General features: G+C 44.9%; 1 protein-coding gene across 6 annotated transcripts in view; it reads left to right on the top strand.

The window, feature by feature from the left end:
• The window catches only part of AKAIN1 (A-kinase anchor inhibitor 1), a 62,440-nt gene extending 49,014 nt beyond the window's left edge, over window positions 1-13,426 (top strand). For 4 of the 6 annotated variants that reach the window (XR_010378708.1, XR_004132373.2, XR_836883.3 and 1 more), the window contains exon 3: window positions 6,455-6,593. Coding sequence is in view for 1 of the 6 variants with exons in the window: in XM_010976376.3 (XP_010974678.1) it covers window positions 6,455-6,648 (194 nt within the window). In the remaining 5 variants the exon portion in view is untranslated. Of the gene's footprint in view, window positions 1-6,454; window positions 8,488-12,241 lie in introns of those variants that run through there. The other 2 variants (XR_004132374.2, XM_010976376.3) reach the window with 2 other exon arrangements.
• The last annotated feature ends 944 nt before the right edge of the window (window positions 13,427-14,370 follow it).

Here is a 14,370-nt window from a genome sequence, read left to right as displayed (position 1 = left end):
GAGTGCTTGCTTAGCATGCATGAGGTCCTGGGTTCAGTTCCCCAGTACCGTCTTTAAAAAAGACCCGTTATTAACCACATTGCATTTGAGGTCCTCAGATACCTTCTGAGGGGGTGGCTGGAACAGCAGGCTCTGAGGGGAGGGAGGCAGACGGAGAGCTCAGGGCAGCCTTGGAAGGCTGGCCCCACCAGCGGACGGGGTCTCTCAGGGAAGCGTGACCACAGGGGTGCGTGAGAGTGTGTGCGGAAGTGGGTTACAATGAGAGGTGGAAAGACACTGAAGACAAACTTACTTCCATCCCATTCCTGACTTCAGTGTATTCAAAATGGGCATTTCGAGTGTAAAGCTAATTCAGTCATTTGATTCACCTTTTGTGAAATACCAGAAGGATTTTGTAAATGCTAATTAGGCTAGAGGACATTTGCATCATTTATCACTGGGCGGTTGGCCACCTACAACATACAGGTGACGCATTAATTTCAAGTCCACGTAACGCATGTAAGTAAATGGCAAGACTGAGAACTTCCGTGGCCGGCTGCGCCATCTGCTGCTTTGCCAGGCACTTCTTCACGCTGCACTTGTATTGAGGGTCTCCATGGGGATGTTCTCAAATGCTGCATCCTTTCCTGCAGAGGCCAAGGAGCGCCGGTCGGTTTATTGTTTGACTGCCTGTTCCCCCACCCCCTGCCCCGTGCCCTGCTCCTCAGGGGGCCTTGGTGGTTCCTTCCTCCGAAGCAGCTGTGTCCTCATCTTTTAATCAAACCTCTCCGGTCAGAATGAGCCATGGGCCTTCAATCTATAGCCGGCCATGAAGTGCTGTATCTCAGGGATGATGGGGGTGAGTCTTTCAGGTTCTCGCCTGGGAATTTCAGTGGAAGCTGGGGCAAGAGTCAGGCAGCTGAAGGCAGAATCTTAGCTGAAATGCTCTCAGAGAGGAGGCAGTATGCAAAGTCATAAAGCGCTGTACGTCATGGATAAGCAGAACCAGGGGTAAGTAAACGCCGTGAAGTTGGAGACGCGGGGAGAAAGGGAGAGCTGAGACTCTCTAATGGCAGAGAATGATCTAGATAATCCAGTCACCGCAGCTGTAGTGGATTATTCCAGTTTCGGAACTGGAATGTGAGAGCCAGCCAAACACTCTCATGGTGTCTGGCTGTGACACAGGTATCCCCGTAGTAACAGCCCCCGTCTCCCCCAAAAAAAACATCGAAGGTGGCAGAAGAGAGTGCCTTTCCTTGTGTGCCAGAGCACAACGTGTATCTGAGGTCTACGTCACTTTTTATCTTTCAGTTTTGTTGAGATATTTTGACATACGTCACTGTTAAAATTTAAGGTGCATAGGATAATGACCTGACTTACCTACACTGTGAAATGATCACCACAGTAAGTTTAGTTCACATCCATCATCTCACACAAATACAAGGAAAAAAGGGAGAAAAGAGAAAAAGAAAAAAGGTTTTTCCTTGTGATGAGAATTTTATGATATTTTCTCTTAGCAACTTTCACCTACACCACAGGGTGTTAACTACAGTAACTACATAATTTACTGTCATGTCGTACAGTAAATCCTCACTACTTATTTATCTTATAACTGGGAGTTTGTACTTTTTGGCCACCTTCATCCAATTCCCTCATCTCCACCCCCCACCTCTTCTTCTGTGAGTTTGGTTTTTTGGGGTTTTTTTGTTTTTAGATTCTACATATAAGGGTGATCATACAGTATTTCTCATTGCTTGACTTATTTCACTTAGCATAATATCCTCAAGGTCCATCCATGTTGTCACAATGGCAGATTTCCTTCCTTTTTAATGGCTGAATAGTATTCCTGTGTGTGTGTGCATGCGCATGTGTGTGTGAACATATGTATGTGTGTATGTATATATCTCACAGCTTCTTTATGCATTCATCTGTTGATGGACACTTAGGTTGTTTCCTTGTCTTGGCTGTTGGAAATAGTGCTGCATTGAGTGTGGGGGTGCAGATCTCTCTTCAAGATACTGATTTCATTTCCTTCGGATATGCACCCAGAAGTAAAGTTGCTGGATCATATGATAGTCCCATTTTTTAATTTTTGGTGGACCCTCCGTGCTATTTTCCATAGTAGTTGCCCCAGTTTGAAATCCCAGCAACAGCGCACCAGGGCCCCCTTTTTGCCACATCCTCACCAGCATTTATCTCCTTCCTTTTTTGGTGATAGTCATTCTCACAGATGTGAGGTGATATCCCATTGTGGTTTTGATTTATGTTTCCCTGGTGACTAGTGATGTTGAGCATCTTTTTATGGAGCTGTTGGCCATTTGAATATCTTTTTTGGAAAAATGCCTATTCAGGTCCTTTGCCCATATTTCAGTTGGATTACTGTTTTTCTGTTACCGAGTTGTATAAGTTCTTTACGTATTTTGGATATTAACTCTTTTTGTATATATGATCTGCAAATATGTTCCCCCATTCTGTAGGTTTCCTTTTCATTTTGTTGATCATTTCTTTTACTGTGCAGAAGCTTTTTATTTGTCTTTGAGTGTTTTTGTTTTGTTGCAGGGGAAGTAATTAGATTTATTTATTTATCTATTAAAAAAAATTTTTTTAATGGAGGTACTGGGGATTGAACCCAGGACCTCATGCATGCTAAGCATGCACTCTACCACTGAGCTATATCCTCCCATCTTTGTTTTTTGGGGGAGTTGTTTTGTTTTTTTATTTTTTGGGGGGAGCAGCAGCTTTTATTTTGATGTCGTCCCACATGTGCTGTAGGCGTCACATCCAAACACTTGCGTTCATTTGGGAGTTGTATGGTTTCAGGTCTTACATCTAAGGCTTTAACTCATTCTGAGTTAATTCTTGTGAGTGGTGCAAGATAGGGGTCTAGTTTCATTCTTTCACAGGTGAGTATCCAAGTTTTCCAGAACTATTTCTTGAAGAGACGGCCTTTTCTCCACTGAATATTCTGGCTCCCATGTTAAATATTGTCGACTGTCTTTGCCTGGGGTTCTTGCTGGGCTCTTGATTCTGTTGCATTGGTCTCTGTGTGTCTGTTTTGATGCCAGCACCTTTCATATGGTTTTGATTAATACAGTGTCATAAAATAGCTTAGAATCAGGAATTGCGATGCCTCCTGCTTCGCTCCTCTTTCTCAGCACTGCTTTGGCTCTGCAGGGTCTCTTGTGGTTTCATATATAACTTTTTTTTTTGCTTCTTTACGTGCTCTGAGTGACCTTTACCCTCATTTTCACCCTCCTCTTTCTCCGTTCCAGCTGGTTACTACTCTTTCTGTCCCACACCCTCCAACGTGGATAGATATTCATGACCCGGAGCAAAGTGCTAATGAGGGCAGTTGAGGGTAAAGCCACCCCACAAGTCACCAAAGGGACCCTCCCGGCACAGCATCTGCCTTTGACTTTTTAATCAGTTTATCTTCACAATGGATGGACAAGGGAAGACGATTTAGCTCGGACATGAGGTCACAGCTAAATGTAGAGCAGACTTTCTTGTCTCTGGCTCTATTATTAAGGAATTCATCTCGCTCTCATCCTTAGATTCCTCCTTTCTCCACCCAAAGACTGAAAAGTAGCTCCAGAGCAGGGACGCTGGAGTTGACACAGATCTAGTTTGGCTAAGAGACTCTTTCCAGGAGCAGACGTGGCCTTTTGAGCTTTTTTGTTCGTCCACGCGCTTCTGCTGTGTGGTGTTAGTGGGCAGAGCTCCCTGGGCATCTGAGGTGACTGCTGCACGTGTGTACTCTCCTTCTTCAGCTCGGCCTTGCCCTCGCGTGGAAGTCAGTGCTGCTTCACTTGAGCGATAGAGCCTCCCTACGTTTTAGCCGAGCGTATGGCTACCTGATTGGCAACTATATTTCATAGTCTCCTGCGTGGGGCAATGTGGCCACGTGACTCAGTTTCCCCCAATAAATGTGAGCAGAGTGATGTTTGTGGCTTTTATGAGGACTCCTCAAAAGGAAATGCCTTGCCTTCCATTTTCCCTTTGGCTACCTTTCAGCCCCAGATGGGATATTGGTTCATAAACTCCACTCTTGCAGGGGAGGGCAATTTGTGGGACGTGTCAGAGCAGTGAGATGGAGGGAGATGGACTCTTGAGCCGAGCTGGTGGAGCGGAGCCCCCTGCACCCTGGAGAACCTCTGGGCTTTTGCAGGAGAGAGCAAACAGCACTCCTCCTGGTGTGAGCTGTTCTGCTCGTGCGTTTCTCTGGTACAGCCGCCCAGGCTCCAGCCCAGCCCCTGCGCAACGTGGCCACTAAACGCTCAGGAGCCTCCCTGAGTGCTGAGTAGGGGTGATAGCACTTGGTTTTCTAGCAACCATGCTAAAATAGGTACTGCTTGCCCACTTCACAGATGTGCAGAGAGGCTTAGAGAGGCGAGGGGACCTGCCTGAGATCATGTGGCTGTAAGTGGCACGAAGGACGGGACCCAGCTCTGCGGGGCTTCAGAACCATGCACTCTTAATTGCTGTGCCTCGGTGTCTCTTAGTGTTACAGAGCACTCCTTCCTGCAGAGGGCGTTTGGAGTCCTCTGCCACTTTTAAGCTTCGGTCTGTCACACACTGTGGCTCTCGACTTGACCCTTCTCTGCTTGGTTTGGTGTAGATTGCTCATTTTACTCTGCTTTTCTGGGGGGATGGGCGGGGTGGGGGTTATCCTTTAGTTCTGAGTAGATTCATCTTGCCTTATTCGTTAGATTGTACATCCCGCAGGGGATGGTTCTAGTGACACAAATGCTGAATAAATGACAATGACACGTCTAAAGAGACAAGATACGTCTGGTCTTCAGGAGTGATGCAATATTCTCTTACGTGATGTTCTCTCTTGCGGGTGTGTAAGTTCTGTTGTTAATGAATCAATCCTGGTGAAGTCCCCCACCCCCATTTTAAATACATTTTTATGGTATCAGCATATCTGCTTAGAGAAGACATCGGAGGGGATGATTCTGAATAAGGAATGATGCCCATTCTGTGTGTCACTCCAAATATAAGCAGGTGGCGTTTAAAATCGTCACAACTGTGCTTTAGTCCAGTGTTGGATTCATGGTCGTTCTGCCACGTGTGAGTTAGTAATAATTTTGCTGTATAATAAAAGTTTCAAAATAATAGTGCCTCAAATAAGATACATTATTTTTCTCCAACATGTGAAAGGCCTGAAGTGAGGCAGCCGAGGACTGAGATGGTGGCTTCTTGGTCACTGGGTTCTCAACCTCCTTCTAACTTTTTCCTCCCAAATCCCTGAAAATGATTTCCAACCTAAAGGTTCCCTCATGTTAGCAAGAGCCCCGTGGAGACAACGGTTGTGTCCGAGTTGCAGGCAGTGGGGTGGAAGAGCGCCGAGGGTCTTTACCCTCCTGCCCCCTTCTAAAGAACTTCCACCTCACTGGTAAGAACTTAGCTGTACCTAGGTACCCAGCTGTCCAGGTAAAAGCAAGGGTTTTGTCTTGTTTTAAGAAGGAGAAGAATCAAGGTGGAGTGGACCGCCTGCCTTCTAATTAGAAAAATTCCACCATTCTAGACCAGGGGTGGCACACTCTGGCCCGTGGGCCAGATCTGGCTTGCAGCCGTTTTTTGTAAACATAGTTATTGGACCGACCACAGCCATGGCATTCGTTTATACATCGTCTCTAGCTGATTTCACGTTACAACAGCAGAGCTGAAGTGCTGTTACAGAGGTTATGTAGCCCACAAACCTAAAATGTTTCCTGTCTGGTCCTCCAGAGAAGAAGTGCGCCAACCCCTGTTCTAGATCAGAGATCTGATGACTGAATGGTTCAGTCCTTGGGATGCTGTTACAGGAGCAGCATTGGGCTTAATATGAATTCGGTAATAATTTGTCCTTCTCCAGCCCCAGTGATGTTATGGCTCTTAGGCATCTGTTTGACTGCAAGTAACATAAAATCTGACTAATGGCAGATTAAACAAAAAGAAGTCTGTTTATCTCATCTTCAGAGAAGTCCAGAAGTACATAGTCCAGGGCTGGTGCAGACGCTGAATGATGCTTTCAAAACTGGGCTCTGTTTTCTCTCCCCAGTCATGCCCAGAATGTTGGCTTTCATCTCCAGGCTCATTGTCAGACGGCCGCGGCACCTAAAGGCATCATGCCTGCATCCCGCCCAGAAAGAAGGGGAGGATGCAGGAGGGGCCTGAGTCCTTCAGTCCCTTTCCAAAAACTTGCCCAGAGTCCTCACTGGCCAGGACGATGCCTCGTGACCCCCACCAGCGGAGGATTCCAGGAGGTTGTGAATATATGTGGCGCTTCGCGGGGCAAACAAATGGAGGTTCTGCGAGAAAGGGAGACAGGAGACAATAGGTCCCTGCTGTCCAGGGCCGCCCACTACTACTTGGCCCCCAGGGCGCGTACGTAGTCTGAGCCCCTCCTTTCCTACCTGCCCTCGCCTGTCACAGTTCCCCAGATTGATGCTGTGCTGTTCACCTCCCTTCCTCTCGTGTGTTTGGCTAGGTGAGAAGCCTGGAAGCGAGCCTGAGGAGGCGAAGCTGCAGAGCGCCAGCAGACAGATCGTGCAGAATGCCATCCTGCAGGCTGTGCACCAGGTGTCCCGGGAGGCTCGGCGGAGGGAGGCCAGGACCAGTGACGGCCGGGGCAGCCGCCAGCCGGGCGTGGGGGAGTTAACCAAGAAGCACGAAAAGAAGTAGCACGGTGGACCTGGCCCTTGTCACACGCTTGGTTTCCAGCCTTCCTCTTAGTATAGGACACGTCACCAAAACGTTGCCAGTAAAGCAAACCAGTGTCACCTGCACCCAGTAGTAGAGTGAATTTGCACTAGCCCCTGGCTGGGAGGCCCTGCTGTGAAAAAGTGCGTGAGATGGTTCTGTTTGTATGAGTGCAGCGCCTCTGAAACGTAGTGGGGCCAGACACCACACTGTAATTGCAAAAGTAGTTTTGCAGCACATTCATTTTTAAAGTTCTTTTTTTAAAAGAGAATGATTCTGTCTGCTTGATTTATGTTTGCCTTTTATGCATTTTTTTCTGTGAATTTAACCCGCAGTCTTTTTTGCTGATACTGAGTGCTGCATTGTGATCCTCATAATATTTTAAAAAGATGTGCTGGAAAGGTAAGGGAATGGAGTTTCAATCCTCCTCAAATATAGGATTGAAGGCTGTAATAAAGTGGGTTCAGGTCCAAGGTCAAAATCAGCAAAGGCAAATTCTAAGACCTAGTCCCTCAGAATCGTACCAAAGCATGTGTTCCTGTTACTTTTAAAGAAGAAGGAGTTTAGCTTTTCGAGAACGCAGTCTCAATTCTCTTAACTGTCTGATAGCTGGTATTTACTCTCTGTGCAGAAATCCTTTGGAAATATTGTGGAGTTCTTTTTCCATCTCAAGATGAAAATAAGACGGACGAATCTGTATGCATGAGTTGCCAGTGTTAGGAGCCCCACGAAGAACACCTAGAAGTGTGGACTGCATCCTGGAGACAGACTTGGGTATGATCTGGGGGTGCACTGTCCTTGTGGGGAGCTCTAGGGCCTTGTGAATTGCCACGTTGCCACCAAGCTATGCATTTGCACTAGCACCTCGACAGAAGGAACTTCTCTTTCCCCATCCACAAATTCCATGTTTTTGAAATTGTGAAAATAATACACATCAGGAATGAATGACACTTAAAATGGAAGAATCATTTTCTCCCGTCCCTGAAACATGAAAACAAAGCGGCCGTGATGTGAATGCAGCTCTGGAAACGTGTGTGCCAGTGGATGAAGCCATCTCTGCTGCAGCAGAGTGACCCGCCCCGCCCGCGTGTGGGTGACGCACCGCCCTCTGTTGTCCTTAGAGTCCCGTTTCCAGGGCTTCACAACAGTTTGAGTTGGTGCTACTGGGGACAGAGGAAGAATTTGACCTTTGTTAGAAACCGTTTGGCTTCAGCATATCAAGGTCTACATTTGATGGTTTTCTTAAAAGCAAAGTATCAGCATATGGAATGTGACTGATATTAAGATAGATTTCTAAAATTCCAATATGTTACACTTTCCAGAGTGGATTGATGGATGGATGAAAACAGTCCCCTATCAGCTCTATTAGACTGTCTGACACGACACACAGGTGGAGTGAGTTCACAGGGAGAATGTCTGTGGGAGGGAGCAGAGGGGTTCATATTTAAATATGATTTACTCATACTTGTAGTAGTACTCATGACAATGGAAAAATGAGTTTGAGTTGACCTGAAGTCATCATTGATGTGCTGTGAGTGTACACTACAGGGAATAGGAGTGAAGTATCAAGGGAGAGCATTCAGGGGTATCCACAAATAAAATAACTCAATGCTTGTGGTTTGCAAGGGGTCTGGCTCCCTGTCTGCCGAGATGTCTGGGTATAAGCAGCCTTGGAGCTAGCTGTTACGCAGCAGAGACACGTAAGCACATTCGCTTTCCTTTCTGGTGTGTCTGTGCCAATACCTTGGGGATCTTTGAGAATATCTGATTAACCTCTGTATCTAAATGTTGTTTATAAATAAAATATATCCAGCTTCGAAATATGCTGTCATTTTAAGCAAAGTTTTCTTCGCCCTGCTGTTTGGCTCATTTTATATGGGACCACAAGGCGTGGTCCCAAGGCTGTTTTCCAAACCTCTAGCTATTGTGACCCTGAAAGGGCTTCTTTCATGGGCTTCCATTGTCACTGACTGAGGAAGGCCGTGGGGTGGGGGCTCCTAAGGCTTAAACAGAAAATGGTATGTGCTGAGAAGTGGCCTTTTGCTCTCAGGAAGGAAAGGTAAGTAGATCTGGAAAGCCAAGGGTCTTTCATGATCTTTCTGAGATGGAAAGTCAACAGCAAGAAAAGAAATGGAGACACGGTCAGTTCTTGGAAGGAGAAAAAGTCATCAGTCCCTGCACGCAAGAGGTAGGCGCCACGTTGGCTGAGTCCTAAGAAAACCCAGCCGTGAAAATAAATGCATCTGTTAAACTCCTGCTTCTCTCTGTCTCGGTGCAAAGTTACTGGGTTTCAAAGGGGGGAACAGAACTTCACTTGGTATAAGATCAAGACGGGCCTCCCCTTGGTTATGGTCGCAGACCAGCACAGAGCTTCTGGCTTCAGGAATTAGTGGGAACACGCTTTTAACGCCCTTCACCTCCCTGGCTTCCTAGACAGTGAGAAGCACGTGGGCCTCCCAGCTCTGCGGGCTTAGCGGTTTGTCCTGGGCTTTGCCCGTCCCTGGGGTAGAACTGGGGAGGGAAATTCTTCCGTGTTGCTTTGCTTTTCTGTGGTCACCTACCCCTGTGAACAGAACTGTAAATCCACAGAACGCAGCTTCCTGCTGCCGGAGCTTCCTCTTTATTCCTCTTTTCTCTTCTGGTGGTTCAGTCTTCCTTTACGATGTGGTTTCACGTTGCAAGTAAATGAATCAACTGTTCAGAAATAATCACTGAATTTATGCCACTCAGACTATTTTCATGGTTTAAGGTCCCCTTAAAAACCTACAAAGAGGAGGGAATTTTAAATATATCCATGGTAACAACTATTCTAAGTAAAATACAGTAGAGACTGGAATCTCTGAAAAATCTGGTAATTAGTTTAGCAACTTTAGTACCCGAGCAGGTATAAAAACTAAATACTTCAGTTTAAGTAATTCTTCAGTTTATGTAACAAAAAAGTGGGAAATACAGTAACAATGTGGGCTCTCGTGAGTGTGAGAACATTTTCTGAATATATTGCTACACATTAACTCATTGTATCTTGTCACAACCTCACAATTCAGGTGTAGCCGGGAAGATTTTACTTTAAAAAATTTTTTTTAATTGAAGTATAATTGATTTACAATATTATTTTAATATCAGGTGTACAGCGATTTTATTCTCCTTTTGCAGATAAAGTCAGTCTGAATCTCAGAGAGGGTAAGTGTGAGAAGTACTGCTGGGCGTAAGAATACATAAATCACTGATCTTTGCGGGCATAGGAGTTAGCTGGAGAGCTTAAGAATGTAAATTTCAGGGATATCTATGTTAAGATGAACAATAAATACACCTTTCAGAATAAGATATGTAACATATGGTAAAGGACCAGCAAAAATCATCATCAGGAAAAGCTCAATGCCATCACCCTCAAAAAGTGGGAGTGAGGGGAAAAAAGGGGAAACTCCAGAGGGAACAAAGTGGAAAATCATGAGAGTCTGCAAAGTTGCTGCTTTTCCCTTCAGTCCTCAGAAGGCGCAGAATCCTGACCCAGGTGTGGAGCAGGACGAGTGAGTGAGTGCCCTTAACCTTCGTCTTACGGCTGGGGCGTAGGGAGAGTGACTGTGGGAAGACACTGGACAGAGAAGAAGGGGCTGCTTTCAGACAGAAGTGACAACCTTGTCTTCCAGAAATGGGAAAAGACGGGACGTCAGAAAGGAAAGAAAATATGTATTAAAAAGCATCGCCTCATTATTCTAGGAAAATGGATACAGAGGCTCAACAGCAATATTTCCAGAATAAAAGAAACACCCTTGAAACTTGTAGGCTGAGAGCTAGTTGTTTACAAAGGTAAAACCTGAGGCTGGCATCCGACTACTTCACAGCGACACGTGACACCCTGACATGCAGGGAAGGCTACAGAGTAGCTCTGGAGGCGAGTGTGAAGGAAGGCTGCTACTCCCAGCCAAGACGTCGCTCCAGAACAAAGGCGAGCATAAACAGAAACCAGGGGCTCTTCCTGGGAAAGCTGCTTGGCCAGGAACTTCAGACAACTGGAGACAGATCTAAAGAACCTAGGTGTCCGGAAGCCGCACTGCAAGGGCTGCGGAGAAGTGCTTTCACTTAAATAGCAAGTGAATGTGACGGAATTGTGAAACCGGGGTTAAAGAAACGAGTGTGAGTTGTCATGTCTTGACAGCATAGAAATGCACCTTGCAAACATCAGGAGATGGGACAGGGGACTTGACATTGTGCTGATGACTTCATCCGTTCAAGGAAGAGAACTTACCTGATCTTGAGTTGAATGATCTGGCTAAAAAACCCCGAGGATACCAGTCTCTTAACTGACTTTGTACTCCCTTTCCTTAACCTTAGAGGAAGGTATTAGAAAATGATATCTTATAATAAAGATTATTTAAAGTTTAGCAAGTCCTTTGGTTTCCATTTTAGTTTCTTTTTGTTTCATTACATTAAAAATGAATTGATCACAGACATAGAAAACAAGCTTATGGTTACTGTGGGGAAACGTGGTGAAGAGGGATAAATTGGGAGTTTTGGATTTGCAGATACTAACTACTGCATATAAAATAGATAAACAACAAACTCCTGTAGAGCACAGGGGAACTATATTCGATACCTTGGAATAGCCTATAATAAAAAATAATACGAAAAGGAATATATATATATATACACATATACATATATATAAATGAATCACTATGCTGTACACCAGATATTAACACAACATTGTAAACCGACTATACTTCAATAAAAATAATAAAAAATGAATTAATTTATATGTGTGTATGTGTATGTATGTGTGTATTTCTTTGATTCCACGTGTGACCACTATTTACTCACTCTTCATTGAAACAGACCACAAGACTTGCAGCACGTGAAGACCCAGGGCGATCTTCCCATTAAGAAAAGTAATTCTGTGGACTATCACATGTAGGCTACAGACGGTCCATGGTCTAAGTAGTGACAGAAGAGAAGAATAGCTTTATTCACATACTGCTTTTCAGCTTTTAAAGCAGGTTCCTTTTGTGCTTGAGATCCTCTCTTAGGTGGTTTCTACTTAACCATTGAACCAGTGCTTCCCCTACATGCCTGAGCCTTGTGTCTAAGAGTCAGTGTCCTTGCACCCTCTGGCACTAATGCTCCATTAGCTGAATTGGTGGTGGCCATGCACAGTCCCTCAGTATTTGCCATTTTCCCCTGCACAGATGGCTTCTGACTGCAAAGCGCTGTCACTTTCTGCCTGTGTGCTCAGCCCACACGAGGGGCAGCTGAAGCACCAGGGAGCAAAGTGCCCAGGTGCAGCCCTCAAACGATGATGCGCCAGCCTCCTGTCTCTCAGTGGGCCAACCCCGAGGTTCACACCCTCCCAGCAGGCTCCAGCCTGGCAAGCCCCAGGAGTGCCCAGCCCTTCCCTCCATCTCTCTCACTCCAGCATCTTCCCCCCGGTGCTTCCTAGGGTGAGCTCCCCAATGAACTACTTTCACTCAAATCCTCATCTTAGAGCGTGCTTTTCTCCGGGAACCAAACTTAAGACGGTACTATAAGTGCTGCTTATCAAAGAAAACTGAGGTTACTAATGCCTTGTGTTTGGTTGCAGGCAAATTGGAACAGCCTTTCTGGAGAGACAATTCGCCTCAAACATACCGAGCAGAAGCTGGCATCTTCAACACAAACCCCCAAGTAGCAGACTGTGAGTTGGTTAAGAAGTCAGACTCGTCGTGCGTTTTAATTCTACTGTGGAGATCTTGGTTGTCTTGAGATTCAGTTCTGTTTTCTAAATTGGCTAATGGGTAACAAAAAAACTGAGGTTTAGCAAACAAGGAAGCAAATTTCAAGTCCAGTAATCTGAGCGGTGCTTTTGCTGCTGAGTTTGAGTCTTTACTAACAAGTCTTGAGAGAGTCATCCTTTTACGTTTACTTACTGTTCTGCTGATGCTTTATAGTTAACGGTTGCTCTTGGAAATCTGGAGAGAGAAATTCATGTAGATTTATAAGTTGCTCCTAGTTTTTAAAAAGTTCAAAGTTTATGGGGAAAGCCTGGGATGTTGGAACCAGAGCGCACTGCTCTGTCAGTCGGGGGAGCTGGGCTCGTGCTCCAGGCACGATCACTAAAAAACACACTGTGCTGGTCCTTTGCAACTTCTATCACCTTGTGCAATTGCATATTTATTTTCAGGTTATTTGTTTAATTTCTGTTTCTGCAGCTAAACTGTAGGCTACCTGAAAGCAGGTAATGTGCCTGTCTTGATTAACCTGTATCTTAATAAGATGTCAGCAAAGAGTGAGCTTCCAGTAGTTACTTGTTGAGCAAATGAATCAGTTACTTCTATGATATTAATAAGCATCTTAATTTTTTTGAGACTTGGTTTCCAAATCTGTAAAATAAAAGTTGGTTAAGATGATCACTAAGATTCTTTCTGGTTCTAAAATTAAATGATTCTAGGTGGGGTATTTTTGTATTTTTTATTGAGTTTTCATGCAATTGTACGGCTTGATGAATTTTTATGTGTGTTTATAGCCAAATAAGTGCCACCAGATTGACATAGAACGTTTCCAGCACCCAAGCACGTTTCCTTAGGCCCCTGCCAGTTGATCCTTCCACAAAGCTAACCACTATTTTGACCTATATAATTATAGATTAATTTTGCTTATTTCTGAATGTCATACAGATGGAATCATGCTATATACTTTTTTTTTGCCCTTTTTCCTCAACATTTTTGTCTGTGAGATTCACTTATGTTGGTGCAAATAGTGGTAATTTTTTTTTTATTTGCTATGTCTGTTACATAAATATACCACTACTCATTTATCAGCTCTACTAGGGTTTCCCCTCAGTTTGGGCTATTACAACGAAAGCTGCTGTGAATATTGTACAAATTTCTGGGTCGCTGTATGCCATCTCCTTTGGGTGGATCCCCAGGAGCAGAATTGCTGGGTCATAGTGTGTATATATTTACTCGATCCTGTCAAAGATGGTTTCCAACATGGCAGCACTAATTTATCCTCCTCCTAGTAATGTGTTAGAGTTTCAGTTGCTTTATGTGTTTGAGGCAGACCTCGTCCTTCTAACGCATCAGGAGATTATGGGAACTTTCACTCTGCCTTTCAAAGCCCTTGTTCCCCTGCCTCCCACCTGATCTGCCAGAATTCAGCATGAGTCCTTTAGGGGAAAACTGGCCTCATTTTGGATATTTTACGTTTCCGTTCAGTTCATCTGACTGCCAGAATCCTCACTGATTTCCTTTCCTCCATCCTCATGCCCAATCAGACACAACTCCATTGCCCTCCCCCTTTTAGGGGATAGTCTGGTGATAGTCTGCACACCCTGGAAGGGCTTGCCCTGATCTGGAATTCCAGTATACCCAGTACCCACTGCGTCCTGCCACTCTGCTTTATTTAAAGTAGGCTTTTTGTAATTTATCCACTCTTTTTTCTAGTTGCTAGAGTGGGAGCATTGGTTACATCCTTCCCAGAAGCAGGAATCCTCTGATTCTGTGAATTACTCATCCAGACACGTCAGTCCCAGTTACAGATCCCATTTTTAATATTGGGATCAAATATAACAACAAAACCCCAACTGTCACTTTTATTTATTTTAGAATTACAAGGTGGAGGGAACCTTGAGTAACTCCTTACTCTACCAATGTGCTTTTTGATAGTGTTTTGCAGTGAGGAAATTTGGATAGGATCACAGTCACTTAGAACTGTGCTCAAGGTGGGCAAACA

The sequence above is a fragment of the Camelus dromedarius genome, chromosome 32 (genome assembly GCF_036321535.1).
Source record: "Camelus dromedarius isolate mCamDro1 chromosome 32, mCamDro1.pat, whole genome shotgun sequence".
Classification (NCBI taxonomy): Eukaryota; Metazoa; Chordata; class Mammalia; order Artiodactyla; family Camelidae; genus Camelus; species Camelus dromedarius.
This window is presented reverse-complemented; position numbering and strand designations above follow the sequence as displayed.